This window comes from Leishmania mexicana, chromosome 31 (genome assembly GCF_000234665.1).
Source record: "Leishmania mexicana MHOM/GT/2001/U1103 complete genome, chromosome 31".
Classification (NCBI taxonomy): domain Eukaryota; phylum Euglenozoa; class Kinetoplastea; order Trypanosomatida; family Trypanosomatidae; genus Leishmania; species Leishmania mexicana.
The window spans coordinates 205,908-232,502 of NC_018335.1; the positions used below are offsets into that span (position 1 = coordinate 205,908).

The 26,595-nt window shown below is 59.1% G+C and overlaps 9 protein-coding genes across 9 annotated transcripts; all 9 read left to right on the forward strand.

Moving 5' to 3' along the window:
• Positions 1 to 638: 638 nt before the first annotated feature.
• Positions 639 to 3,071, forward strand: LMXM_31_0600 (conserved hypothetical protein; the record flags this gene model as incomplete). Its single annotated transcript, XM_003877853.1, has 1 exon — positions 639 to 3,071. One exon carries the CDS (start codon positions 639 to 641, stop codon positions 3,069 to 3,071), a length of 2,433 nt encoding a protein of 810 aa, XP_003877902.1.
• A 1,116-nt stretch (positions 3,072 to 4,187) lies between these two features.
• On the forward strand, positions 4,188 to 5,279 carry LMXM_31_0610 (conserved hypothetical protein; the record flags this gene model as incomplete). Its single annotated transcript, XM_003877854.1, has 1 exon — positions 4,188 to 5,279. The coding sequence occupies one exon, from the start codon at positions 4,188 to 4,190 to the stop codon at positions 5,277 to 5,279; it is 1,092 nt and encodes a 363-aa protein (XP_003877903.1).
• Positions 5,280 to 6,678: 1,399 nt separating this feature from the next.
• LMXM_31_0620 (conserved hypothetical protein) lies at positions 6,679 to 7,803 on the forward strand (the record flags this gene model as incomplete). The annotated part of the gene is made up of 1 exon (XM_003877855.1): positions 6,679 to 7,803. One exon carries the CDS (start codon positions 6,679 to 6,681, stop codon positions 7,801 to 7,803), a length of 1,125 nt encoding a protein of 374 aa, XP_003877904.1.
• Positions 7,804 to 8,625: 822 nt separating this feature from the next.
• Positions 8,626 to 9,186, forward strand: LMXM_31_0630 (conserved hypothetical protein; the record flags this gene model as incomplete). Its single annotated transcript, XM_003877856.1, has 1 exon — positions 8,626 to 9,186. One exon carries the CDS (start codon positions 8,626 to 8,628, stop codon positions 9,184 to 9,186), a length of 561 nt encoding a protein of 186 aa, XP_003877905.1.
• A 2,615-nt stretch (positions 9,187 to 11,801) lies between these two features.
• LMXM_31_0640 (putative phosphatase) lies at positions 11,802 to 13,616 on the forward strand (the record flags this gene model as incomplete). The annotated part of the gene is made up of 1 exon (XM_003877857.1): positions 11,802 to 13,616. The coding sequence occupies one exon, from the start codon at positions 11,802 to 11,804 to the stop codon at positions 13,614 to 13,616; it is 1,815 nt and encodes a 604-aa protein (XP_003877906.1).
• A 1,595-nt stretch (positions 13,617 to 15,211) lies between these two features.
• Positions 15,212 to 16,060, forward strand: LMXM_31_0650 (conserved hypothetical protein; the record flags this gene model as incomplete). The annotated part of the gene is made up of 1 exon (XM_003877858.1): positions 15,212 to 16,060. One exon carries the CDS (start codon positions 15,212 to 15,214, stop codon positions 16,058 to 16,060), a length of 849 nt encoding a protein of 282 aa, XP_003877907.1.
• A 929-nt stretch (positions 16,061 to 16,989) lies between these two features.
• Positions 16,990 to 17,619, forward strand: LMXM_31_0660 (putative centrin; the record flags this gene model as incomplete). Its single annotated transcript, XM_003877859.1, has 1 exon — positions 16,990 to 17,619. One exon carries the CDS (start codon positions 16,990 to 16,992, stop codon positions 17,617 to 17,619), a length of 630 nt encoding a protein of 209 aa, XP_003877908.1.
• Positions 17,620 to 18,944: 1,325 nt separating this feature from the next.
• Positions 18,945 to 19,853, forward strand: LMXM_31_0670 (conserved hypothetical protein; the record flags this gene model as incomplete). The annotated part of the gene is made up of 1 exon (XM_003877860.1): positions 18,945 to 19,853. The coding sequence occupies one exon, from the start codon at positions 18,945 to 18,947 to the stop codon at positions 19,851 to 19,853; it is 909 nt and encodes a 302-aa protein (XP_003877909.1).
• Positions 19,854 to 22,229: 2,376 nt separating this feature from the next.
• LMXM_31_0680 (putative OSM3-like kinesin) lies at positions 22,230 to 25,583 on the forward strand (the record flags this gene model as incomplete). The annotated part of the gene is made up of 1 exon (XM_003877861.1): positions 22,230 to 25,583. One exon carries the CDS (start codon positions 22,230 to 22,232, stop codon positions 25,581 to 25,583), a length of 3,354 nt encoding a protein of 1,117 aa, XP_003877910.1.
• Between the last annotated feature and the right edge of the window lie 1,012 nt (positions 25,584 to 26,595).

Sequence of the window (26,595 nt, forward strand, 5' to 3'; positions counted from 1 at the left end):
GGTGATTGTGCGTGTGCCTGTGTGTCGCCTCCTTCACGGTCACATGATTACTAAACCTCCTGTAGGCGTTCGGCTCTTGTGCCTGTACTAGCATGGGAAGACACATACCCGCCTCTGCGAGGTGTGTGTGTCTGTGCGTGTGTGGTACCCTACGAATATGTGGGTGCAAAGCTCATGGCGTGTTGACGTGTGAAAGGCGCGAGGTGGCGTGAGGAAGGGGGCGAAGAGAAGAGAATGTCGTGAGACTCCTCAACGTCGTCGTTGCTTGGTCTGCGTGGACGCACGAAGACTGCGTGGGTAAGTCGCTTGCTTATCTCTCTCTACTTCAATTTGTGTCCTCGTTTTCATCTCGTTGGGCTTCCTCATTGCAGGCAGGACCGTGGAAGCTCGTAATTCTCGCCGATCTTACTGAGCTGATGCACCTGTGCGTTGGCGCGGTGCTTCGCGCGTTTCTCCAAGCGACCTTGCTCTCACTCTCTGCCTGGCCTCTGTCACCGCCGCCGCTCGTCTCTCTCCTTCTCATCATGTCGCTGCACACCACCATGACCCCTCGCTTCTCGTTCACAGACCGATAACTACTTTTTGTTATTGCGCTGCCCGCTTTCCTGCCGTACACATACACACCGTGTGCAGGCGAGATGCTGCCTCGACCACAGACGTACCGGGCAAAGTCGTACGTCCCCGTCACCTCCGCCGCCATCGACCCTTATGAAGAGGGGCAGAGCTCTTTCGTTGATAATGATCGCCTTGACAGCTGGTTTCGGTACGTGGAGGCTGAACTGCAGCGCTACCGCAGCCCCTTCGTCGCCGCAGAGGCACTCTTGACGGAGCTGCGGCTGCGCAGCCACGAGCTCTATCAGCCGGAGCGTCTCTACGTTTCGACGGCGCTGCGGATACTGCAGGCGTGCGTGCCTCACCTCTCCAAGGAAACGGCGCAGGTAGCGCAGGCGGCGGTACACGAGCTTCTCCCGTGCCTGATATACACGCGCTGTACACCCCTGACGACATCGACGTCAAGGCCGTCCTCGTCGAGGGCCCTCGAAAAAGTGACGCAGCTGACCTACGCCGGCGCCTTCCGCCTTTTGCTGGAGCGGTCGCAGCAGTGCCAAACGCAGCTTCGGCGACTCGGGCGGCACGCTTGCGCGGAGGCAAAGGTGATGGACCTTCTTGTGCATGGGCTGGACCACATGTGGCTGAAGATGTGCTTCTACTCCTGGCGAACGTTTTGCAGGCAGCTGGAGATGCGCAAGGCGCGGCTCCGACGACGACTGCTGCGATTCGCAGCCAACGAGGCGGTGCCCGCCTTCCTGCGCACGTGGCGGCAGTACGCTCACACGATCGCTTTGGACGCCAAGACCTCCCGCAACAGCTTTGTTCAGAAGCAGGTGGAGGCACTATACCCTCTCGAGCGGGAGGCCAAGAGCCGCTACGACCACGTATGCGAAGAAATCAAGGAGAAGAATCGGCTGGCAGGTGACAGCCTGCAGCGACTGGAGGAGACGAAGTGCCGTCTCAAAGTGCTCGAGGACCTCATTGCCGAAACGCAAAGCTCCCTCACCGACCACTGGAAGACTTGGAGGGAGTGCACACGGCTGATGTTCGACGACATCGGCGAACTCCCGGGCAAGACGAACCAGACACTTCGCACCGAGTACGTCATGAATATCACCGACACGGCGTCGGCACTGTCGAGGCGGGCTCGCGGGCGAGCTGGCCGGATGGGACTGTGGCACGTCGCACAGTTTCTCCTGTTCGAGGGGGAGCTCGGTGCCGACGCGGGCACACAGACGGTGGGGGGGATGGAGGGCAGTTTGAACGCGAAGTCAGGCATCGGCTCTTCTTCTATTTCCTCCTCTGTGCCCCACGACGCCGGCGGAACAGCCCTCTCTGTGACCTCGAGACCGCCGGTCACCCACACAGTCCCCGCAAAGCTCAAGACGACGGCCTCCCTTCAGGTGCAGCCGAGCGACCCAACGCCGCTGTCAACTGTCTCTGCGACGGGTCTGACCGCCGACGTGAACGATGTATACTGGACTGTGGCGACTGCTGTGCAGCCAGTTCTGACGCCGCTTCATTTGATAGATGTGCTGCATCACAACGAGGCGCACTTGAACATAACACTCAGCTTTCTTTCCACTGTGTACGGCGGCGGCCACTGCTCTCTTTTTGCACCCGCGGCGCGAGCGGCGCGGAGGACCGAGGAGACGCTGCTGCCTCTTCCCTCGAGTCAAGGCTTTGGCAAAGTGTCGCCGACAGCGGCGCCGAAGGACGGCAGCGACGACGGTGGCGCCACAGCGGCTGCGGAGGATGTCAAGTGGGGCGCACTCATGATGCAGGATGTGACGCGCGGTATGGCGAAGGTGCAGGATTGCGTTGAAGCGAACGAAGGCTACTTGCTGTCTGTGCGCCAGGGCATGATGATGAGCGAGTTGGAGGTGGTTCAGGGGTACCTCGAAGACTTGTACAGGCGCTGGGCTGCCACCGGCGTACCCCTATCGCAACAGAAGCTGGAGTCCGTCTGGCAGCCTATCGTGACGCCAGCGAGGCTGCCCATCCTTCAGGCGCTCTATCCTGAGCATGGAATTACTTGCTTCACCGAGCTGGTCCACTACGTGGCCCGTGTGGCGGAGTTCAGCGGCTGCTCCTTGCAGGCGCTGGCAGAGCGGCTGGATGCCACGTACCCGTACGACTCGCTAGACGAACTGCGCATTTTTCGGCGCAGCGACGAGGCCACGGAGCTGTTCCGCGAGCACGCGGCACACCTTGCCACGCTGCTGGTGTATCTAAAGGACAAGGCGAACTCATCGCAGTATCACTGCGATCACCTATCCGTGCTTCTCGAACAGGAGCTCGGGCTGACGCCGGCGGAGGCAGAGGACGTCTCGCGCTACGCACGACATGAGGGCGGCGATGTGGTGAACCGTGACGAGATTGAGTGGCTTCTGGTGTTTTCCGCCCCGTACGTGGACCCCTCCCCCTTTACCTCTCTTCTGGAGAAGGTCGCGCGACTGCTCGAGGACTGCACCCCGTTCTTTCAGCAACTCGTCAGGACGGCGTCGGCGACTACGTAAGCATCCGATGGGACCGCCAGCGACGCTGCGGCGGTCTCGCGTAGAAGTTTACAAACTGCAAGGCAGGCGTGCACCATGCCCTGGCCCTCCAATCAGTCTGCCACCCGTACATGTATGCTTACTTTCTTCGCGCGCTCATGTATATTAGGATTTTTGGCTTTTTGGGATTGCCTACTCCCCTATGCACGTACACACGCATCTTCAGATTCCACCACCACCAATATATTGCGGGGTGTTCTGCACGCTCCCGAAAGCTGCATTTTTCCTTACAGCCTGGAGATGTGAGACGGAGGATGGTGCAGCATGTGTGTGTGTGCGTGTTTGTTGTCTCGCGTGCGTTCCTATTCCGAGTTGCTCTCCGTTTTAATGCCTGGCGTATCGCTTGCACCACTCGATCTTTTTTTTTCGTTGCTGTTGCCTCCCTCTCGCGCTCTTGACCACGCTCTGCCTGTCTTTGATGAACTGGTCGGCGCCCTTCTCCTCACCTCTACACCGAGGAAGCGGCAACAAACCACCCTTGCAATTCAGCGCAGGATCATGTACAATGAACGACGAAGGAGAGGAGACGACACTTCTCAAGATGTGTCTGGACTCCGTTTACTACGCAGCTTGTAGTGCTTCGTACTCTGTCGCATACTCATCGCTCTTGAGTCCTCTGTCGCTGCATGTTTCTCGCACTTCTGAATAGAGGCACTGGTAGGCAGGACCGCCCGGGGTGCTGTCAGCTCGGTGCCTTTATGTGCACGCGCGCGTGTGTGCATCGTATGCTTCAACCTTCTTCCCTCACGTAGCGGACTCTCACACGTTTTTCCCGCACGTTTTTCCTTACAAGTCTCCCTCTCGTTCCTGTACTTTGCATTGCGCGCACACGCGCACATCCCATCATCGACCTTCCTCAGCCCCGCGGCACGGGAAAAGCGCTTCGTTAGAGCGTGTTTGCTGTGACTTCACAAACCAGGCACATAGTTTAGTGCTGCTCTTCGTTGAGGTGTGGGAGCCACCAACCATGTCTGCATGCAATTTTCCTGTATTATACACAAGCCTTTAACAGCAGTGCATCCTCTGGTGAAGCAGCTCAGTACACACAACGTCTCTGTTGCGACAAGAAGGAACATCATGTCGAGCCTAGTCACGCAGCACAAAACGTACGTGCACCACGTGGCCCTCGACCCATCCGGCTCCCTCCTGGCATCGTGCTCGAGTGATAAGACGGTGGAGGTGTTCCACCGTCGCACCCTGACTGGCGGTGGCGCCGTCTGGGAGCCTGGCTGCGCGATGCACGACCACTCAGGCCCGGTGCTGCGTATGGCGTGGTGCCAGCACCGCGAGCACGGCCCTCTTCTCGCCACCGCCGGGGCAGATCGCTGGATTTACATATATCGTATCATTATCTCTTCTCACGAGGGGCGCACGCTTCTGCACACGGTGCGCTGGTCTCCCGTGCGCGGGTACGAGAAGGATGTTATAACGGATGTGGCCTTTGTGCCACCGCAGCAGTACCACGCTCTGCTTCTCTCGACTGCGTCGTTGGACGGCTGCGTTCGCCTCTACGAGGTGCACCAGCCACAGCAGTTCCCGTGCGTGTGTAGAATATCCCCGGAAGCCGACGCCGCAGCGGAAGGGGCCAGTGACAGCGCCGCTTGTGCCGTAGGGGTATCCGCCGGCAGCGCAGTCGCGGAGCGCCGTGAGGATGCGTCAGCATCGCCTTCGGCTTCCTCAGTGCCGCTGCTGCGCTCCGGCGGGGTCACTGCCATTGGCTGGTTCCCAGGCTCGGCGGAGCGCACAATGACCCTCGCCGTCGGCACCGTTTCGGGCCGCTTCTTTCTCTACCGCTACCTCAAGGACTCGAACTCTTTCATGACCATTTCGCTACCGCAGGTCGAGGCTGGCGTGCTGCGCTGCAGTGCGCCTGTGTGCAACGTGAGTTGGGCTTCATGCGTTGGCCGCCGCTTTCAACTCCTGTCAATTTGCTCCCGGAGTGAAGTGTTTATTCTCCGACTCAACTGCGTATCGCCTTCCATTGACGAGAAGCGCAGCTTCGAACTGTTTCGGGTGCCATTTGGAGCCGTCAGCGCGTCCTGGGGCCGCTCAAGCACGCTCCTGTATCTCGCTACGGACGATCGACGCACACAGGTGGTTGTGCTGCAGATGGCAAACCTGCTCGACCACCAATCGTGGAAGGTAGTATCGCGCAATGCGGTTGAGTAACTCTTTCCCTTCACACACGCGCCGCCTGGTGTGTCGATAGCTTCTCACCTACTGCTTGTCTCAGCCTCGGCGCTCGCGGCCACGCTCCTCCATCTGTGTTGAGCTTCACCGCTGTTGCCGTGCACGCTTTTTCGCGTATGCAAGGGTTCTTTACGGCTACTGTGGCCTCACAGACGCGCGCGTACACACATCTCCCTGCGAGGGCGGCAGAGCACTGCCGCCAGATCTTCACCGTTGTCTGCCGAGAAGCGGAAGGCGAAGCAGCGACAAAGAAGAGAAGGCAAGGAGCTGCAACACGTGAGTACCGGTCGAACAAGGCTGTCCCCGCTCAGCAGCGGGAAAACCCCACATTCTTGTGGAATGCGGGGCGCGATCTGTCAGAGCGTTTGGGTAGCCGGTGGCACATGATCATTTGTTGTCCCCGTTGCTGCCTCGCATCCACAGTGGTGACACTGGTGGTCATGGATGACTGCATGTCTGTGTGCCGTCTTCTGGGACCCACTCACACACACACACACACACACAAACACACACGTATATATATATGCGTACATAAAGATGCCCTCTCACATTCTTCCGATGCCACTCGCCTCACTCCACCCCTCCTTTGCATTTCGACTTTCTCCTGTTCGCCGCGCCGCGTGCTCCTCTGTTCACCCAACGCGGAGAAGGTCCACAAGCAGCAGAGGCGCACAACACACCCGCCACATAGGCACATACGCGGGTGCGTCGAAGGAAGAGGGCCGCTCTCTTACCACTAAGGCCTTCTCCCACCTGCGCTGCGTTTATGTGTAGTCGTCAACGTTGCCCTTGCAGCTGATTAGTCTTTCTTTGTGTACAGTCACTTGGGGAACACAGGGCAGATAGGGTACACGTATTTGGAACGGTGAACGTCTCCGCAGCCACACGACCGCCACACAGGCACAGACGTGCGTGCGCCGCAAGCCAGCGCCAGTGCAAGGTGCGCGATTACACACGTGAGCACACGGAGAGACGGTGAAGAACTGCAGTCGACACCCGCTGTCTCCTTGGCCACTATTGGCTGCATCTACACACTGACACACTCTCCGCGCCTTCATCCTCTTTTGCTCGCGCTCCTCGCTCCCTCGCGTCTGCGTGCCTGTCCTTTTCTACACTGCCTGTGCTCTGACTCAGGCGTGCTCCCGATCTTCTCTCCCCCGTTGCCCGTCTCCTGATCTGCTTTGTACACGCGCACGTGGGCGTCTCTCGGAGATCAACTTGTGAGCGGCACAAAGCAGCAGAGCGACAACGGTTCAGCGCACCCATCTTTGCCACTTACCTCGCAACTTCCCCCCTGCTTTCCCTGCGCTCGCCTCGAATTCACCTGCGCGGCAACAGGAGCGGCGGAAAGAGAGGAGATACGCCTCACGTCAAAGGAATGGAGCGCGGTCCTCGCTCCTCGTCAGGGGGCCCCGATGGGGGCTTCTGCGCGCTGCACAGCAAGCGGCGCAGCAAAGCTGATCTCATGCCGTGGAGTCAGCAGCCAGGAAAGATGCGCTGCCTGCTGCAGAAGGAGTGCCACGTGCGTAGCGAGAACCGGCGGGCTGGTGCCAGGGAGCAGGGCAGAGCCAGTGGTGGTGGCGGTGTCGACGTGCGTGAAAGAGACCGTAGAGGAGGAATGGGGCGTGCCGGTAGTGGCCGCGAACGCGGCGGTCGCAGAGAGCGCGGGGACAGGAATGATCGCAGAGAACGTGGGGACAAAGGGGACACTGTCATGTGCCGTCTTCACCGTCAACGCCGTTCCGCTCGGCAGATGCGCGAGGTGGGGGCGGGCGTGTTTGAGTGCGCGGAAGGCAGCCGCTGTAAGCAAGCCGGCGATAGGCGCATTGGCGCCGCCGGTGGCCGCGGCGCTGATGATCGGGGCCGATTCCGTGAGCAGCGAGGGCCGTCGTTTGTAGAACGTGGTGCAGGTTCTCGGCAGCGGCAGCGACGTGGCGAACGCGCGCCTCGCCCGACGCAGGACCAGCGCTACGATGACGCGAATGCGGCTGCGTGGGCACCATCGGCAGGCGCCGGCGCAGGGGGTGGCGGTGCAGCTCGTCGTCGGACCGGCAAGGCGGAGCGCAAGGTGTGGTGTGCGCTGCATGGCAAACACTTGCCCGCGAGCCAGTGCGAATTCGTGCAAGACTGCTGCTATGTCTGTCTTGACCCTAGCACCTGCTTGTCCACGCCACTAGAGGCACCGGCGATGTTGCTCACACGCGGCTGCGCCGAGGTGCTCTGCAGCAAGCATCACACCCTGCGCAGTGCTGGCTTTGTGGAGTTGACGGAGAAGCCTGTAGCGTACCAGTGCATGCCCGGCCACGCATGCCGCGGTGTGACGGTGCCGCACATGGGCCAAGATGCGCACGGCGCTGCTGCGGCTTCTGGGGGTGGCCCTGCCGCGATGCCGTACGCGATGGCGGACATGGACGATGACGAGGAGGTCTACATGGGCGCGCGCGTGACCAACACCTTCCTGCCTCAGAGCGGCCGCGAAGCCGTCTCCTCCTTCTTTATGTGAAGGGCATGGAGGGGGAACGGTGGGGTGGCTGTGACGGGCACCAAAGCAACGGATGGAGACGAGTCTGTTCGAGGCTCTGTTGCGTGCATGCCTCTTTGTGAATGCGTTCTCGTTAATGGCGAGGGGAGTGGAAGAGAGGAGCGTCTGGCTGCTGGCTGTGCTCGAACCATTCCCTTCCCCTTTGCGGCTGTGATATCGTTGGTGAGTCCGTTCTCTCTCGCCCGCTCTTGCTGTCTCCCGAGAGCGCAGTGTCGATGCCACCGCGTAAAACAACCGAAGAAGGGGAACCGACGGCGCTGGCGCACGAACGACACCGAGCCAGTCTCCACTGACGTGTTGAAGCTATGTCTCGCGCAATCAGGACCACCAGACGGGAGGGGGTGATCGACGATTTCTTCCCCGAACCCTCTCCGGGGCATAGGCGGTTTTCCGAACTTGTCAGGTCCTTGATCTCCTGCTAGCGTTGCCGCACTAAATCACCGTGGCGTGACCTTGCAGTTGTCCCTTTTCGACAGGTGCGCTGCGTATAGAAGCGAATACGCCTCTGCGATTCGTTCGTGCCACTCTTACCCTTTGCATCGCCTCGTTTTCTAAGGTGCTTCACCCTCTTGTGGTCGCTGCATGCCATCCTCTCCACTCCCACGGAAGCGCTCTTCAGCACGCACTCACGGCCAGAAATCCCAGCCCACCAGCACAAGGTCGAGGCGACATCTCTGCTTACGGACATCTCTGGACCGCACCCAGGCAAAGAGGAAGCAGCGAAACGCAAAACGCGCACCGCTCGCTGCAACTCCCCCCTCGCGCGACTCACCTTTCCACCCCATGACGGCCACGCCAGAGATGGCGGAGTACTGCCTCCGCGTCATTGCACAGCAGATCAGTGCCCCCGATGGCCCATCGGTGCCACTGCCAGCCATCCCAAAGGAGGACGCGGCGTGCTTCGTGACACTCACGACACTGCCCCAGGACCGGCTGCGCGGCTGCATCGGATCCCTTCGGCCAGGGAACCTAAAGAAAGACATGCGCCGACTCGCACTTGCCGCCGCCTTCCAGGACTCACGCTTTCCCAAGGTAAAGGAGGAGGAGCTGCCGACGCTGCGGTGCTGCTTCAGTCTGCTGCACACCTTTGAGCCATGTTCTGCCTGGAATGATTGGGAAATCGGCAACCATGGCCTCATCGCCGATTACGACGGCTACAGCGCCACATACTTGCCCTCGGTGGCAGAGGAGCAAGGATGGGACCACAGAGAAACCCTCGTGAGCCTGCTGGAGAAGGCGGGCTTTGAGGAGCCGGTGACGGACCATGTGCTGGGGAAGGTACGCCTGACCCGGTATCAGGTCAATAAAGCCTTTAAGGACTACAAGGATATTGTCGCTTCCTGAGGGGCGCCATCGTCTGCAACCGCGCTGTGAGTGTGCACGGGGACTGGTAAGAGTCCGCTTCCACCTCAATGCACACAAGCACACAGACGGGCACACGCACGAAGGCGCAAAAGGTGTCGTTGTGCTGTCATCTCTTGGGTGTGCCTTTTTTTGCGTTTCGCTGTGCCTTGCCTCCGTTCTTTTCTTCGTGCACCCCTTGTGCTCTTGGGTGTTGAGGCGCAGCTCTCAAAAACCACTCGCCGTCCCCCCGCCCCCCTCCCTCCCTCCCTCCCTCCCTCCCTCCCTCCTTCCCTCTCTCCTGCGCGCTGTGCACCCGGCCGCACATCTGTGCCTTGCTGTGGCAAAGTAATGTCTTGTTTTGTGTGTCCTGTTTTGGCCCAGCTTCTTGCGCCTTATTCTATACAGCTCTTTCTTCCTGTCGTACAACAGTGCGTGTGTGCCGCGGGTTTCGCTATTTCAATACTCCTCTCGTTTCATCCGGCGCTCAAAGAAAAAAAAGTCGAAGAGGCATAGCAGCAGCATCAGCAAGGCGAAACTTAGAAAGCGAAGCACAAGAGACGCACACGCACGCGCCACTCATCGTGTGAGCGAGCACCGGTGCAGCGCTTCCCCACATGCTTAGTCGTCACGTTTCTTCCCCACCACCCCCTGCTAGCTCAATAATCACAACATCATCTGAGGAGTGCCAGCTGCTCAGGAGTTTCGAGGAGGGGTGGGGGCACCGTGACGGGAGCGGAAACGTCAAGCGTGCACGGCTCATTATGAGGTGATTGGGGAGTGGGCGTCGGCAAGGATGGTACCACCACCGCTAATCCACGGTCCGAATGAAGCCGATACGGCGGCGAAGGAACATCTACCCTTGTTTCCTGTACCGCTCAACCCTGTGCCACCCATGAGACTCCCTGTTATCTGGGGTGACCATCGTCAACAGCGCGCTCGCCCAGCCTCTCTCGGACGTCCGACATCTGTTCATCTTTCTTTCTGCACCCATATTCTCTGCATCTCACGCCTCACCAACACATTAAGGGAACCAACCAGGCACACAGTACCTCCACACACGCGCGCGAAACGCGTCCTCTCTCTTTACCCTGTTTTCACTGCGACGCGACTCTCACTCCTAACTCTGGTTAATAGGAGCGAGTGGTTGGTCTGCTCTCGCGCCCTTGCTGGTTCTCGCAACTCTTCTTATCAGAGGGGAAAGGGGGTCTGCGCCAGTCCATGTCTTCGCACCCTCGCTCCACCGTCGGCGCAGCCGCTGAGAGACGATGAGGAGTGCAGTCCGGAAGTCTAACCGTCACACGGATCGAGGTTTCATCTTTTCTTGTCGTTCGCCTGCTCTTCTTCAGACTGAGGGCCTCTGCCTCGATTGCTACGTGACGTCTGTGCCTGCCTGCATCCGCCAAGCTGCACCTCCATGAACACATGCAGAACACACAGCCGAGGAAGCGGCGCAGCTTCACGTTTGCCTACGCATCTCGGTGCGCGTGTGTTGCTGTGCGTGCAGTGGCGCCGTGGCAACCCGTGTGCATGTCAGCGAACGCTTCTCCTCCTGTCGTCATTCTCTTCGGTGAGCTACACAAGCGCTTTTGTTTTCTCCTTGCACTCCTCCCTGGAGCGCTGCCGCCTCGCCTTCCTCACGCCGACTTTTCGTGTTCGTTTCCGTCTTCCTCTCTCCTCGTGGGAGGGGAGGGGACGCACACCGCGCGGTGTGCGTGGCAGTTCACGGGCCTGCACCCCGTTGTGTGTGGGGAGGCCATGCAGCCCCACTACCGCTGCCAATGCACAAGCACCTCTGGTGGTGGCAGGGCCAGGTGCCTGCGACGCAGGGAGGTCAGAGCGATGCACCAGTGCTGGATGGCGTTGCGTGGGAGCGACGTGCGACGGTGAAGACGTCTGTGCGAGCCATAGGATTAGGCAGCGTGTCCGTGTGACTGGAACGCACGTCATGCGCCCCTGTCTGGCGACTGGTGCGTGGGGCCTGAGCCACTCCGCGGCGGGGTGCACGAGGTGGCGACCGGCATAGTGGGGGGAGGGGCAGCTGTGGTGCTGACGGTGAGGCGGTGGGTGGGTAGAGCTTGAGGGCAGGCGCCGTGCGGTGATGGCTGGGTCGGCGCACGGCGGTGATGCGTGTCGAGCGCTGCTTCGCGCGACGCGCTGGGCCTGCGACATGCCGGGCGAGCGGGGCGGGCCTGCACTTGTGTTGTATGGCAACGCGTGAAGGCATGGAAAAAGAAAATGAATAAAGAGGTCCCCTTTTCTCGATGGTATCCTTTGCCGGTGTTTCCGGCATGGCGCTGCAAGCCGTAGCGGCAGCTGCGTGTCACTTCCCTCTCTCTACTTTCTCCTTCATCTCCTCTGCCATCTCTCTCATATCTTTTACTTTTTCGTTGGTTGGCTCTCTTCATGCTCGCCGTGTTTTCGCTGCTCTAACTTCTATTTCTCGCTTCTGGACGTGTACAGCCGTCGATGAAGTGTGCGTGTGGCTGTTCGCAGTAGGAGGGATAGACTGTGCCGCACTTGGTCGTTGCGCTTGTACACACTTGATACACAGACACAGGCGCCTATCGCTAACTTTCGGAGCTGTTGCGGCTGTGAGCGCCGCTGTGACTGGCTGGATGCTTGCAGACGTGACAGACACGTATGGCCGTCCTCCATCGGAGCGCGGCGCGCGAGGTTCCGGCAGCGCCAAGCACCAGAAGAAGAAGCGGAAGACAAAGCTGAAGCGCGTCGACGAGTCAGAGCAGGATGGCTGGCTCGATCGCGCGCGGCAGGGCCTGCACTGTTCACTCTTCTGCGGCGGCGCCAAGTGTCGCCAGGAGAGCTGGGAGGCCATGAAGGAGAAGGATCAGCGTGCCGCGGCCATCGAGGGCCTGCAGTCAAACTGGGTCGGCAACGACGTCATCGCGAGCCAGCGACCGTCGACGTCGCTTTTTCTCAAATACCCCATTATCGCTCAGTTTCATGCCAAAAACGTCACTGGCGTACTCAACCTACAAGAAAAGGGTGAGCATGGCCACTGCGGACCGGACGGTATCTACGAAAGTAGCGGCTACAGCTACAACGGCGCCGAAGATCTGATGCCGCACGGCATCTCGTACTACGAGTTTCCGTGGCCGGACATGACGGCCCCGCAGCAGGACATCGTGTTGCGCAGTGTGCAGGTCATGGACTACCACATCAAACAGAAAGGTAAGGTCCTGGTACACTGCCACGCCGGGCTTGGCCGCACTGGGCTCATGATCGCGTGCTATTACGTGTACAGCCAACACATACCGTCCCACGAGGCGATTGCGCTGGTACGGAAGATGCGTCCTGGTGCTATTCAGACGACTCGCCAGGCGCAGTTCATTGCGGACTTTGAGAAGCATCTGTGGCGACTCTCACAGGCGTTCCGGGTTGAAATCTCCGATGCCTTGATTGACCTCAACCTCTTCATTCAGCGACAGCGCCTCGTACTGCATGGCGAGCAGGCAGACTTGTACAAAAGCGTACCACTCTTTCTCCACACCATCTTGTGCCGCCTGCTCAACCTGACGAAGGACAACCCAGAGGCGGCGCGACTGGCATTGCAGTCCCTTGGCCCAAGCGCCGCCCCAACAGACACGACGCTGTCAGCCTGCCGCATCGCCATCAACCGTCGCCGCTTCCGCGTGCAGAGCGTGCGTGATGTCTCCATTCTGGGCTTCTTGGTCTGTGACTGGTTCCGCAGCACGTCGTCGCCGGCGTTGACGGAGGAGAACTGCGACCAGATCGTGGAGAGCATGCGGGCGTCCATCTCGAAGCAGGAGGGGCTGCCTTTGGAAATTCGCCGTATCCTGTCGAAGCCGGCGCGCCACACGCTGGGGATGGTAGTCTCGGCGTTCTTTATCATCTCCAGGCAGGTGGGCTGCGTCAGCCTTACAAACTTTGCCTTCCGCTGCGTTGTCGACGCCTTCAACCACGCCTTCAACCCGATCAAGGTTCGCCACAGCCCGCTCGAGCGAGAGCTTATTCACAAGTTTTTCTTGGAGTGGGGTGCAAGCGTGGGGGACATGTACTTTAACTACGACACCGTACCCGCCGCGCACCGCACCATCAAGCGGATTGCGCTGGCCTCCTCGATTGTGCTGGAGGCGACGAAGAGCACCGATCCGCCGCGGAGGAGCTCGCCTAGCCTCCGGACCCTCTCAGTGCCGTCGTCCACGCCGGAGATGTCTAGCAACCCAGCCAAACAAACAGGGTCCCCTGGCTCTACGCTGGCCTTTTCTACTCAAAGTTGCGCTTTACACCTGTTTGACATGCCCTTCGCCGCCGAAACGGACTCGGAAAGCAAAACACGCCTCTGGCGGCAGCACCTGATCGAGTACCGCCGTGACACGGATGGTTGGCGCGGCCGCGGCGAGCAACAGCGTCCGCTCACCCCTTCAACCGACGCCAAGGCAAAGCGCTGAGATAGCGTGGCGCATTCTTTCTCTGTTCGGGTGCGTACTCGCTTGTGTGCGCGTGTGCGTTCCGGCGCCGCCCCTCTCTCTCTTTCCCCTCTCCCCTTATACACCCACCTAACTCTGCCTTGTCACGCACACAAACACGCACACATACATATGTATGAGGGAGGCACAGAAGATGTAGCATCGGCAGAGGGGAGTAAGGCTGTTGTAGTTGTGGTTATATACGTGTGTGTGCAGGTGTGCCGCTTCTCCTCCTTTCGGTTCTGGGTGTGCCTTTCAGCCACCTCCTCATGTTGATGCCATGGGACCTCCCTCTGTCTCCTCTCTTTTGCCCCCCCTTCTCCCCCTTGTGTTTTTCGTCTTTGAGGGGAATGCGCGAGTGGGTCGCCGCTCTTCCCGCCTTGTTCCGTTTTCGGCCCTTTTTTTTTGAAACCTGCGCCCCCTTCTAATTTTGTTGCTTCTCTCTTTGGCGACTCTCGTCTGGTTTGTTTTCTGTTTCTTCACCATCATCTGCTCTTTGCTTTCTCGGTTGGGGAGGTCCCAAACGGTGCGCTGATAAGCACATGTACGTGCACGCGCACAGATGTGGGCAGGCGCACGCATACAGACACACGGATTTCTCGACACCGTCTATTTTTACTTCACTCTACGTTATCCACCCCTCTGCCGACTTGCGCACACACGTACACATGCACGCCGAGATGCAGTGGCCCATCAAAGTAGTAGAGGTGCGGTGGCACTGTTTGTCCGGTTACGCGTGTGTGTGTGTGCGTGCTTGTGCGAGCTCATCCTTGGTCACGGCTCGGCGCTCTTCTAGGCAGGTGGTCTGTAGTGTCCACTCAAATGTTTTCGATTGCATTAATTTTGGCCCCTTTTCCGTTTTTTAAGTATGCCGCATCTTCCATTGCAGAGTGTTGCCGCTCTCTGTCTCCCTCCCTCCCTCCCTCCCACCCATGTTCGTCTTCGCCGCGTCGTCTCTCGCTTCGTCTTCTTTTCTGCGCCGTCGTCGCGACTCTCGCGCTGCTCTCATCACCTCAAAACGTGACGGCTGGGAAAAAGGTGAGACGAAATGGAATGCGAGAGAAAATGCCTATAGGAGGAGCGGGGCGTGCGTATGCGCGTCTTGCGGTCGCTGAAGGACGTTCTTTCGAGGCCTCTGTTGTCGAGGGTATTGCTCGCTCGTGCGGGTGTGCTTTACTATTTTCCCTTTCTCTATCAATGCTACCCACGACCGATGGAGAGGCGAATCAGCGAGATGCGTGTGTTGCGTTAGCTCGTATTCTGCACATGCATCTTGAGCCCCTTGCAGTCTGCTGTTTCGTATGCGCGTGTGTGTGTCGAAGGCGGGGAGGAGGTGCTGTTCCTGAGAGCCTCCCCCCAAACCTCCGCACGTTCACGTCTTCTCCGTCTTGCAATCATGTCTCTTAGGTGCCTGCTCACCTCCTTCTCCTGCCTTTTCCTGCCTTTTCCTGCCTTCTCTCTCCCTTTCTACGTGGCAACACCGCGTACACGCGCGCAGGCTTGCACGCAGGACACAGGGTTGGACATACACAGCGGCACACACTGCTTTTATCTTCCTTCTTTTCGTGCGAGTCACAATGTGGACTCAGTGCAGCCGCGTGCTCTGCGGGCGGTCGGAGCGTGGGCTTTACTTCCCCATCAATCACCGCATTGTCGATCAGCGTAATACGTTAGCTTCTGGAGCGGAGGAGTCCGATATCCAGTCGCGGTACCGGCGCCAGCTGAGGTCGAGTTTCGTGACGAGGGAGACGCGGCAGACAGAGCCGCCGGCGTGGAGCCAGAGGGCCCGCGCTACGCACTTTCTCTCGCTTCCGCTGCCCGCCCGGTGCACGCTGCGGGTGCGCGTGAGGGAGATGCACGAAAGCATGATATTCGCCAATCAAAGCATCGAGCCGCTTTTGATTCCCGCCGCGAAGCTGCACGTCACCTTGGGGGTGATGACCATCGGTGGAGAGACGTCCAGAGCAGAGGGTGTCTCAGCCGCCGCAGCACCTGATGTGCTGGCGGCCATTCAAGATTGCGTCGACCAGGCGTGCCACGATACGTGCAAGGAGCCGCTGCAGCTGCGCTTCCGCGGCCTCGGCACCTTTGGACATGGCCGTGTGCTGTTCGCGGGATGCATCACCGAGGCGCACTTCACAACGCTCGATACGCTTGTGCGCCGCATTCGCAGAGACGTAGGCCTCGATTTAGGCGTGGACATGAAAGGCAACCCGCACGACTCGTACGTGCCCCACGTCACGGTCGCTAAGATCCGCCCATCGCAGATTGGCCAGTTTGGCCGTCAGCTCCCGATTTCGATGTGGGCGGATCACCAGCATCACGACTTTGGCGACGTCACCTTCAATAGAATCGATCTGTGCAGCATGAAGGGTGAGGGAAAGAATGGGTACTACCACGTCGTGTCCTCGGTCGCGGTGCAGTAGGTGAGGGCTGCAGGACACAGGTGCAACGTGCGCGCGTGGGTGGCCAAGGTGCCAGCGCGTCCCCGACGGCGGGCTTCTGTGTGTGTATGCGCATTGCCTGCACCGTGGTGACTACGAGATCATCTGTGCAGAGAGGTTTGCTCGTTGTTGTCTTCCTTGTGCGGTTGTGTACGCTTGTTGGCGGTGTGGGCAGGGGCTCCTCCCCCTTTTTGTCTCTTTCTATGCACCCGTTGGAGGGGGAGGGAGAGAGACGAGGCGTGCTCCGTAGCGCCATGGAGAGACTCATCACCTCAATGAAACAAATGCGCACGGCCCGCGAAACAGAAGACGCACGGACGCCAGCGAACAGTGCGACTCCATGTGACCATATTCGGTGAACTGACTGCAGCTGGAGCGCGTGGTCGCAGACCACGCAGCATAAAAGAGAAAGGGGAGGGAAACAGCGGACGTGTGTGCGCACAACACCGTGTGGCAGCCGTTGCCACGCTCGCTTTGCATAGGGCCGTTTTCATAGGAACGGGCTGATGAAGTGCTGTGGAGGACAAGGGAGCACACGCTGTGACAGTAGGAGCCGAATACGGTGCGCAGGTCGCCCCTTTTCTCTCCATGCATGCCCCGCTCTCTCACCAACATCGCTGAGATGCGACTCGTGGCAGTGGGACCTCCCTTTTCAACGTCGTAGCCTTCCATGTTCCGCTCTCGTGTTTCGTCTTTTCATATCGGCTTCGATTTCTCTGCATCATTCCTTTGCCCCCCCCCCCCCCCCCGCCCTCTTGATCCTTCTGCGTGATTGTGTAAGCATCACACACCGCCGGTCGACTCGCTCTTTTCCAGCGAAGGAGCCCTCCCCTCCTTTTCCCTCCCTCCCTCCCCCCGTACACACGCGCACACTGCTTCCATTGCGCTCCCTCCTGACCTTCTTCTGGATCATGTCTACAGCAGCCGAGAAAGGTCCCCGTAAAGGGACCATCAAATCGGCCAAATGTAGCATCGTCTCCGCAGCCCTGGGCACAGATGCGAAGCACACCGCCACGCCATCGCCATTCACGCCCGCGACGCTTCTGGAGGTGCCACCGGAGTACAAGCAACAGCTGCGCCAGGCATTCGATAAGTTTGACGACTCCGGCAAAGGCTTTATCCCTGCACACGAGGCGGTGGTTGCTCTCTACGCGCTTGGATACGACGTAGGCAACGCAGAGCTGCAGCAGCTGCTGCAAGAGGTTGGCGCTGCCGGCGCTGAGTCGATCGACTTCAATGATTTCTACAACGTTCTAGTGCTTAGGATGAGCAAGAAGGAGAGCAAGACGGAGTCGGTGCGTGCCTTCAAGCATATGGACCGAGATGACAAGGGGTACATCGGCCTCGAAGACCTGCGCTCTATGGCCGACTCGCTGCACATGAACTTGACAGACGACGAGTTGTCCGAGATGATCCAGTTCGCGCGGTCTGTTGGGTACCACGCCCCCGCACAAGGACAGTCGGAGTTCGACGCGAGGGACACGCTGGCGGTCTCGGAGGCCGAGTACTTGCGTTTGATGAAGCGAGCCAACGTTTACTAAACGGACTGAGGAAGGATAGTGAGGCGGACCAAGTCTCTCGACAGACTTGTGCTGTCGCTGACGTTGCGCGGGTGCCGCTAAACACCCTGCGTGCAGCTTTGATGTCTGCTGCTTTTGCTGTTGTTGTGCAGGGCGAGAAAGCAAGAAAGAAAAGATCAGATAGGGGAGCGGGGCAACGGCGAGCGGTCTGACTTACAACGGTCCTCTCGATGCACGACCGCATCAGAGCTGAATGCGAAACTGGCGCGCTTTCCGTCATGTAAACTACAGCGCGAACTGCACTTTATTGTGTGAGCAACAAGGAAAAAAGAGGAAACATCTCCATGGCGGGAGGCTGTGGCGTGCGGCGCTACTAGTTCTGAGTACAGCCCCACACTCTCCTCTCTCCGTGTGTGTGCTGTTTTACTTCGAGCGACGCGACTGCCAGCAACTTGTTGCCGACGCTTGGCTAGAGAGCAGGCGACGAGTAATCTCGGCACGAGCGAGCGAGAGGGAGAGAGCTCACGGGAGGGGGAGCAGAAGAGTACGTTGTCCTCTCTCTTGCTCCACTCCACTTCAGCCGACATGTGTGTGCGAAAGGGGAAGGTAAGGGTATTCGCCACTGCTTCCTTCATCTGTGTCTTCAAACTAACAGGAGGCTCATCAACGAGATCCTTGCGGCGCTGTGACGGTGCGCACTTTGTCCTACCCTTTTCACCTATCCTGGAGTCCTCTCCCTCCCCATCGCACTTGTCTGCCCTGGCTGCCTTCTCCCCGCTTTTCTCTTCTCCCTCTTCTTGTCTTGTCGTTCGCGCGCCATCGCGGCACTTGTGCTGTTCCCATTTAACGTCCTGTTTCGTCCCAACCCCTCTCGTGCCCATTCTTTCTTTCCCGGACGGCTCGTGCTTGCACTTTGGATGGCGGCGCGAATAGTTCCGCTTTTTCCTGCTTCCTCCTCCTGAATGAGCGGAACCGAAACAGCAGCAGCGGATCCCTTCCCCCCTCCCTCCCTCCCTCCTTCCCGCCACTAGAAGAGGAGGCGAAGTCGTGCCTGCGCCACACCATCGCACACTTCAACAGAGGAGCGGTTGCCTCCTTCTTTGCTCGTCTGTTTGTGTGTTGGGTGTGCGCCGATGCAACGTGACATAATACACCCTTGCGGTTGATTGAAACCTCCCAAACGGGTCTACCGCTTCTACGCTCCTCACTCGTGCTCAGCATATCAGTCACTGTGCACACCGATACCGCTCGCATACCCATTCGCACCAGCGGACACGCACGCATCGAGGTGTGCTGCTGCAGGTCTCGTGCAGTCGACCGAGTTGCCAGCATCCAGCATCGCCAGCATGTCCATCTTTGGCGTCTCATCCTACTTTCTGTGGACGCAGAAGGGGCAGACAGTGCTGCCACTTGTGCGAGGGAGTGGCTTTCTCATGTCCTTTCAACAGCTGAACACCTTCTACAGCTATCACATCATGTCCGCTGCCCACGTCACATGCCCAGTCAAGCACCGGAAGCTGTACGGGGACACCATTGGGCTCAAGGCAATTGGAGAGCGGCACATCAGCACCCGCTTGCTCATACCAGACGAAGCCACGCACAGGGTGCAGTCATCTTTCGAGCTGGAGTTTAGACAGGAGCACATGCCTAACACCGATGTTGCCTCACTGCGTCTGTGCAATGAGGAGCAGCTTAAAAAAGCGATGCTGCCACGACAGGACAGCAGCACCGGCGCCGCATCTCCGCTGCAGGTGATCCAGCCAGATCTGGACCGGATAGAGGAGGGGGATGAGCTGATCCTGTGCGGCGTCCACACGGAGGAGGAGCGCGCCAACCCGAACGACGACGGGCTGGTGCTTACCCCGATGCGTTTGATGGCCACGTGCAAGGCGGCCCTCTTGTCGCTGGACTACGGTACCGTTCTGTTGGCCTCCATCGATGGCCCAGCCGAGGAGACAAGAGAGAGCGGCAGCGGTGGCGCAGCTTCTGCCAGAAGGCCAGTCACAGTGCCGCCACTTCCGTTGAGTATGTGCGGCGGCCCCGTGCTGCGCCGCTCCTCTGGAAGGTGTGTTGGCGTGATTGCGGCGCGGGTTATGAAAAACGCACCACCGCGGGATCTCCAAACCACCTCGCTCTACCAGGACCCGTATCTGGACATCTCCGAGCACATCGCCTTGCATGCGCACTGGCCGCTGGATATCGCGTTTGTGCCCATTGGTGAGTTCTACGACTCCCTCCGCCGCTGCGAGATGTAGAGGGAGAAGGGTGTAGAGAAGTGGTGGTGGTGTCTCTCTCTGCGTGTACGTGCCATCGAGTGTGCCCATGGCTGAGGCGCATCATGAGGGGGCGTGTGTGTGGTGGATCGAAGTGGCCGAACGAAAATGAAGGGACGAAGAGCTGGTGGTGGTGGAAGGGAGCGCAGTTTGTGCGCGCGTTGAGGGGACCCTCTCTGTCTTGCCGCTCGGAAACGGCGGGTGACGTGCCGAGGTCTGCGTACCGCGGTGCTTGCACCACCGTCGTGATGTGAGTGTGGATGTGTGTGCGGACCAGAGACACACACCTTCCACTCACCCTCTCTTCCACCCCCTCTCTTGCTCGTCGACCTTTGGTTTCTTTCTTCCAGTTAGCGATGATGACAGGGCGCAGCCTTCGATTCACATGCGCGGCCAAGTCGCAGGAACAAGACAGCGTTTGGGGAGGGGGGGGGGGAATGTCGAAGGCGTCTTCGCTCTCTTTCGGCCCTCTCCTTGCTGCCCACTGTTCTTTGGCGGGTGAGTGGGTGGTGGTGGTGAGGGAGTGTACAAGGAGGCGTGACTCGTTGTGCCCCGCTGCTCAGTGTGCTTCCATCTCCATGCACAACATGGCCCTTGAATGCGCGATAGCTCAGATCGGACGCGGAAAGCTGTTCTTTCGATGTGTGCCGGTGAAGGCCTGAGCCTCCTCCTTCCTCTGTGCCTGCGTCCTCCTTACCGACTTGTCTTTTACTTCGTGTTTTCGTCTCGCATCCCTCCCTCTTTCATGCACTCTTGTCGTCACCGTTGCCTGTGTGTGCGTGCGTTGGGTGTCTCTGGGCGCTGCACACCACCGCTGATGCGCACACTGCTTTTTCTTCCCCCCTCTTGTTGCCCTGCGACTCTCTTTATCCAACAGGCACAGACACATGCGCAAGTACATCGCTGATGTACACGTGCATCTCATGGCACGCTATTCCTGTCGCTGCTCCTCTTTTGCGCGCCAATACTGTCGACGTGTGTGAGTTGGCGTTTGGACACACACACACAGATCAGGCTACTCACTCTTCTCGCCCCTCCCCCCCCCCCACCAATGGGCAGATATTTCTGCTTCGCTTTTTTAGTATTTCCGTGTTTTCTGTGGTGAACGTCAGCAGCGCCGCCGCCGGGTCCCTTTCGTTGTTTTCACCTTTTCTACCTAGCGGGGCCGAGGCAGGCGTTCACAACACCATCGCGCCCCTCGTTTCCTCCGTTCTTCTACTGCTCATGCATCCGCTTCTGGCGGCCGAGCACGGGAGACCCTTGCGTGGCGCAGAAGGGCTGCTGGCCCAGCGACAGGGGTGCTGGGCACTCGATCTCTGACTCTCTTGACGTGACTTGTGATAGCGCCTGCGTGGGGAGGGGGCCTGCAGCTGGATCGCAGTACTTGATACGGTACTCTGCACTTCGCTGCTCCTCATCCCCTTCCCTTCCCGTCTTCTTTCTGCTAAAGCTGCAACGCCCTCCTGATGGGAGAGGGGACGCACACCGCGCGGTGTGCGTGGCAGTTCACGGGCCTGCACCCCGTTGTGTGTGGGGAGGCCATGCAGCCCCACTACCGCTGCCAATGCACAAGCACCTCTGGTGGTGGCAGGGCCAGGTGCCTGCGACGCAGGGAGGTCAGAGCGATGCACCAGTGCTGGATGGCGTTGCGTGGGAGCGACGTGCGACGGTGAAGACGTCTGTGCGAGCCATAGGATTAGGCAGCGTGTCCGTGTGACTGGAACGCACGTCATGCGCCCCTGTCTGGCGACTGGTGCGTGGGGCCTGAGCCACTCCGCGGCGGGGTGCACGAGGTGGCGACCGGCATAGTGGGGGGAGGGGCAGCTGTGGTGCTGACGGTGAGGCGGTGGGTGGGTAGAGCTTGAGGGCAGGCGCCGTGCGGTGATGGCTGGGTCGGCGCACGGCGGTGATGCGTGTCGAGCGCTGCTTCGCGCGACGCGCTGGGCCTGCGACATACCGGGCGAGCGGGGCGGGCCTGCACTTGTGTTGTATGGCAACGCGTGAAGGCATGGAAAGTAAAAAGACGAAGTAGACGGCATACACGCGCTTCGGTGCGTGTAAGTGCGCTTTCGCCAGAGATAGAGCCGCGTTGTTGTCATTTTCTTTTGGCTGTACCAACGTGCATCTTGTAACCTCTTCCCTTTCTCGATGTCCACTCTACCGTCTTCCCGCACACATGCTCCTTCTTCTTGTCTGACACCTTCCAAACGCTCGCACACGTGTGCTCGTACGCGCATATTTGGGACACAGTCAAGGGTACACATCCCTCATCCTCACCCGCAGGCGTATTCCACAGAAGGCGGAGAGAGCCCCTCAGCAACCGTTACTTTTTTTTCTTCAGAGCGCAGTAAACACAACATGGTCAAAGCGAACTCCGGGGCGGAGAACATCCGCGTCGTCATCCGCTGCCGCGACATCCTCCCGTACGAGGCGGAGCGCGGCGACAAGGCGCTCGTTCGGCTCGATCTGGCAACGAACCAGGTGGTGGTGCAGCACCCCATCGGCGACGCCGATGTGTTTGCCTTCGACGCCGTTTACAACAACTCCTTCACCCAGCGCGACATCTTCCTGCAGGAGGTGCAGCCTCTGGCGGATGCGGTGCTGCAAGGCTACAACGCTACCGTCTTCGCCTACGGTCAATCCGGGTCTGGTAAGACGCACACGATGACAGGTAAGCTGAGCCAGCGGAACATGTGGGGTATGATGCCGCAGGTAGTTGACTACCTCTTCTCCGAGATCAAGAAGCTCACGTCGTCCACGAAGACCTTCAAGGTGAAGGTGTCCTACGTGGAGCTATACAACGGCAAGTCGCGCGACTTGCTCTCCTCAAAGCAGGTTAACCTGGAGATCAAGCAGAATACGTCCAAGAACTTCTACGTGAAGGGTGCAGAGATGCCAGAGGTGACCAGCTTCGAGGATGCCATCAAATGGTTCAACGCCGGTACGGAGAGGCGACAGACGGCCTCGACCGACCTCAATGACACAAGCAGCCGCAGTCACTCACTCTTCACAGTGCAGATTGAGCACTTCGACTTCGAGAACGACCCGAGCTCGCCGATCGTCATGACGAGCAAGATCAATGTGGTCGATTTGGCCGGGTCGGAGAAGCTCAGCAAGACGAACGCGACTGGCGAGACGGCAAAAGAAGGCTGCAACATCAATCTGTCCCTGTCCGCACTGGCCACGGTGATCGACACCATCGTGAAGGGGGCAAAGCACATTCCGTACCGCGGCTCGCCGCTGACGATGCTGCTGAAGGATTCCTTGGGGGGTAATGCCAAGACAGTCATGTTCGCAAACGTCGGCCCCTCCGATAAGAATCTGTCCGAGACGATCTCGACGCTCCGGTTCGCGCTGCGCGCGAAGCAGATCGAAAACAAGCCCATCAAGAACATGGACCCAAAGGATGCCCGCATCCAGGACCTGATGGAGCAGATCGACGAGCTTAAGAAGCGGCTGGGTAACGTAGACCTCAACGTGGAGGACAGCCTGCGCCAGCGCATCGAGGAGCTCGAGGTCGAGAACTCTGACCTTCGCGGCGGCAGCGAGAAGAACAACATCGAGCTTGAGGAGCGGAACCGTTTCCTGCTGGCTCAGATCGAGGAGAAAGAGAAGGAGGTGGTGGAGCGGCAGCACGAGATTCGCAAAGAGATGGAGCGGCGCGAGCTTGTGGAGTCGAACCTGTCGAACGAGTTCAGCCGGCTGCGCGATCTGCGTCTTGCCAACGTCAACTTCCTCAAGCGTGTGTGCACCGATGAGCAGCTGGAGCAGATCCGGATGCACATGTCGCCTGAGAAGGCAGCCAAGAAAAAATCAGACGAGTGGGACGTGAAAGAGATCGGCTTCTATCTCAATGGCTTTGCTGAGCAGTACGAGCAGTGGCGGAAGGTGACGTATACGCAGGAGGACATGGAGAAGTACGCTCGACGCGCGATGGCGGAGCTGGAGAGACAGACGCAGCGCCAGCTGAACGACGCCGCGCATGCGAAGGAGGACTTGCAGCGTCAGCGGGACGAGGAGGCGGCGCGCCGCACCGCGGAGCAAGGCGCCACGTCGCAGCTCAAGGTAGATCTCAACGCCTTGCGCGAGGAGAACGTCAAGTTGCGGGAGAAGATCGAACGTGACCAAGAGAAGATCAAGGTGAAGCTCGCCAAGGCGAAGGATGAGATGAAGGCGCTGCAGGATCAGGTCGAGTCGGAAAAGTCGAAAGTCACTGAGAAGGAGCGTGAAGTAAAGCGACTGCGGATGATGCTTGAGGAGCAGGGGGGTGCTAGCGTAGTTAGCGCCGCCGGCGGCCCGCGCAGGTCGCTCAGCGCTCCTGGGCAAGACTCAACGGAGTGGGCCAACGGAGAGGAGCGCGCTCTCGTGATGCGTGAGTTAGAGATGGCGCGCCACGCCAAGTCTGTGCTGGAAAACCGCATTAAGGAGGCGAGCGTCTCGCTGCGCCGCTTCGGCGTCTGCATCGCCGACCCGCAGAGCCTCGAAGGCGCAGAGGCGACCACCGCGAACGAGGTGCAGGCGTTTGTGCTGGCGGCGACCGAGGAGGAGCCGGTCGACGGTGACGTCGTAGCGCAGCTGCAGCAGCAGCTACGCACCAAGCAGCGTCTCGCAGAGCTCATGCACCAGCACCAGATGCGGCTCAATGACATGATCTGCAAGTACGAACTTCTCAAGACCGGCCATGTTACAGCATACTCGGCGGCGACAGGTAGCACGGCCGCTGGTACTGTCTCTGCGGGTGCCGCCCACGGGATACCGGCCGATATGAACGGCATCGGCGGCATCGATGAAGCCACCGCAAACCAGGTGAAAGAGCTGCTGCAGCGCAAGGAGGACCAGGTGGAGGCGATGCGGCTGGAGAAGGACCAGGCCTGCGACAAGCTCGTCAAAAAGCTGAACAAGTCGGAGCGCAAGCTGCGGGAGCTTGAGTCTATGTTGGAGGAGGAGCGCACGCAGTTCACCGAGGAGAAGACCGAGATGACGACGGAGGTGGCCGAGCTGCATAGCTACAACCAGCAGCTCGCCCTCGAGCTCGAGAACGTGCGCAGCCAACTCGAGTTCGTCAAGGCGGAGACGGCGAGCGCCGTACGCGCCAAGGAAAGCGAGGTGGACTACTACAAGACCCAGGTGGAGGAGGCGAACCAGCGCCTCGACGACATCCGCAACACCGCCGCCGAGTTCGAGGAGCAGCGCAAGAGCTACCAGAGGCTGCAGGAGCAAGTGGCGCGAACCGAAGACGCCCTCGCCATCAAGAACGAGGAACTTGAGAGCAACCGCCAGATGGTGCAGTGGTCCAACCGGCAGCTCGAGAAGGAGAAGCAGAAGAATGAGGAACTGGAGCAGGCGCTGCAGGACAAGCAGCTGGAGCTGCGCCAGCAGGAGCAGAACTTCCATGCAGAAATGGCGGATCGTTTGAACGCACTGGCTGCCAGCAACAACCGCCGTCTGGCGGAGAACGCCGCGCAATGTGAGGAACGCATCAACGAAGAGCGCATGAAGGAAAAGGCGCTGCAGAAGAAGATCAAGAACGCCAAAACGACAGCCAGCAAGGCTGCACAGCGCTACGACGAGATGATCCTGGAGAACGAGGCGCTGCTGTCGAAGCTGGAGGAGCTGAAGGTGGCCTCGATGAAGATGTACCTTGAGCGGCAGGAGTCCCAGCGCGAGCAAGACTACCGGCCGGGCAACACCATTCGCTCGCGCGGGCTTTGATGTGTGTGCCGGTATGATAACAGGGGTGTGCAGGCCGTACCCCTCCCCCTCTTTTCCTCCCCAGCTCAAGAGGGGAGAGCAGACGTGCTCTCTGGTGTACTCTCACAGACAAGCACAAGGAGCCTGTTACGACCTCTGCCCGTCTTCCTCCTCCTCTTCACAGTGGGCCCGTTTTTCCCCTTTGTATGTGTGTGTGTTGCCTTTCTTCTGCTGCCTTTTGGTGCTTGGTATTGTTATATTTGTTTCACACACCTTCTCCTGTCCCCCGGAACCTATGGTGCGAGGTGCGTGTGATGGGGTCCAGTCACTTGTCTGCTTCGCTAGTGCCTATTTCTATCTCTATACAGGAATATGTGTGTGTGTGTGTGTCTATGCGCAGATGTGGACAGGCGCTTGCTGCTACTGGGACTTTTTTTTCGGGCACGCTCATTTTCTTGTTATCAAGTGCCTCCCTTCCCTCCCCTTCCCATTCTCCGTCCTCCTTTGTTTTTTTCCCCCTCCCTCTGTCTTATTATTGTTATTACTCCGCACAGATTGGACTGTTGCCCGCTCGGGGCGATTCTTTGCATATATAACATACATATATATATGTGTGTGTGTGTGTTATATGTATTTTTTTTTCTCCGTTGTCCGGCGATGACATTGGCCTTGTCGTGACTTTCGTTTTCTGTGTTGCGCGTATTGTTTTCTCGTCTGTGTGTCGTCGTCCTTCATGGTGTTGGTGAAAATGTCGCCGGGCTCTTCGTTCTCCTCCATCTGCCCTCCTCCTCCTCCTACGCGTCGTTTTTTTTCCTTTTTATTTGTTCGGTCTCTCTGTCTCTGCATGTTGCGTTTATTTTGTCCTGTTCCGGGCATCCTTCTTGTCTGGCAGATGTCACCCCCCTTCCCTATCCGCATGCATACATGCGTGTAGGTGGGTACGCACATGAGTATGTGCCTGATGTGGCAACAAACGGAAGAGCAACAGAAAACGAACGAGGACAGCATTGAACAGCACACAAAGAATTAGATT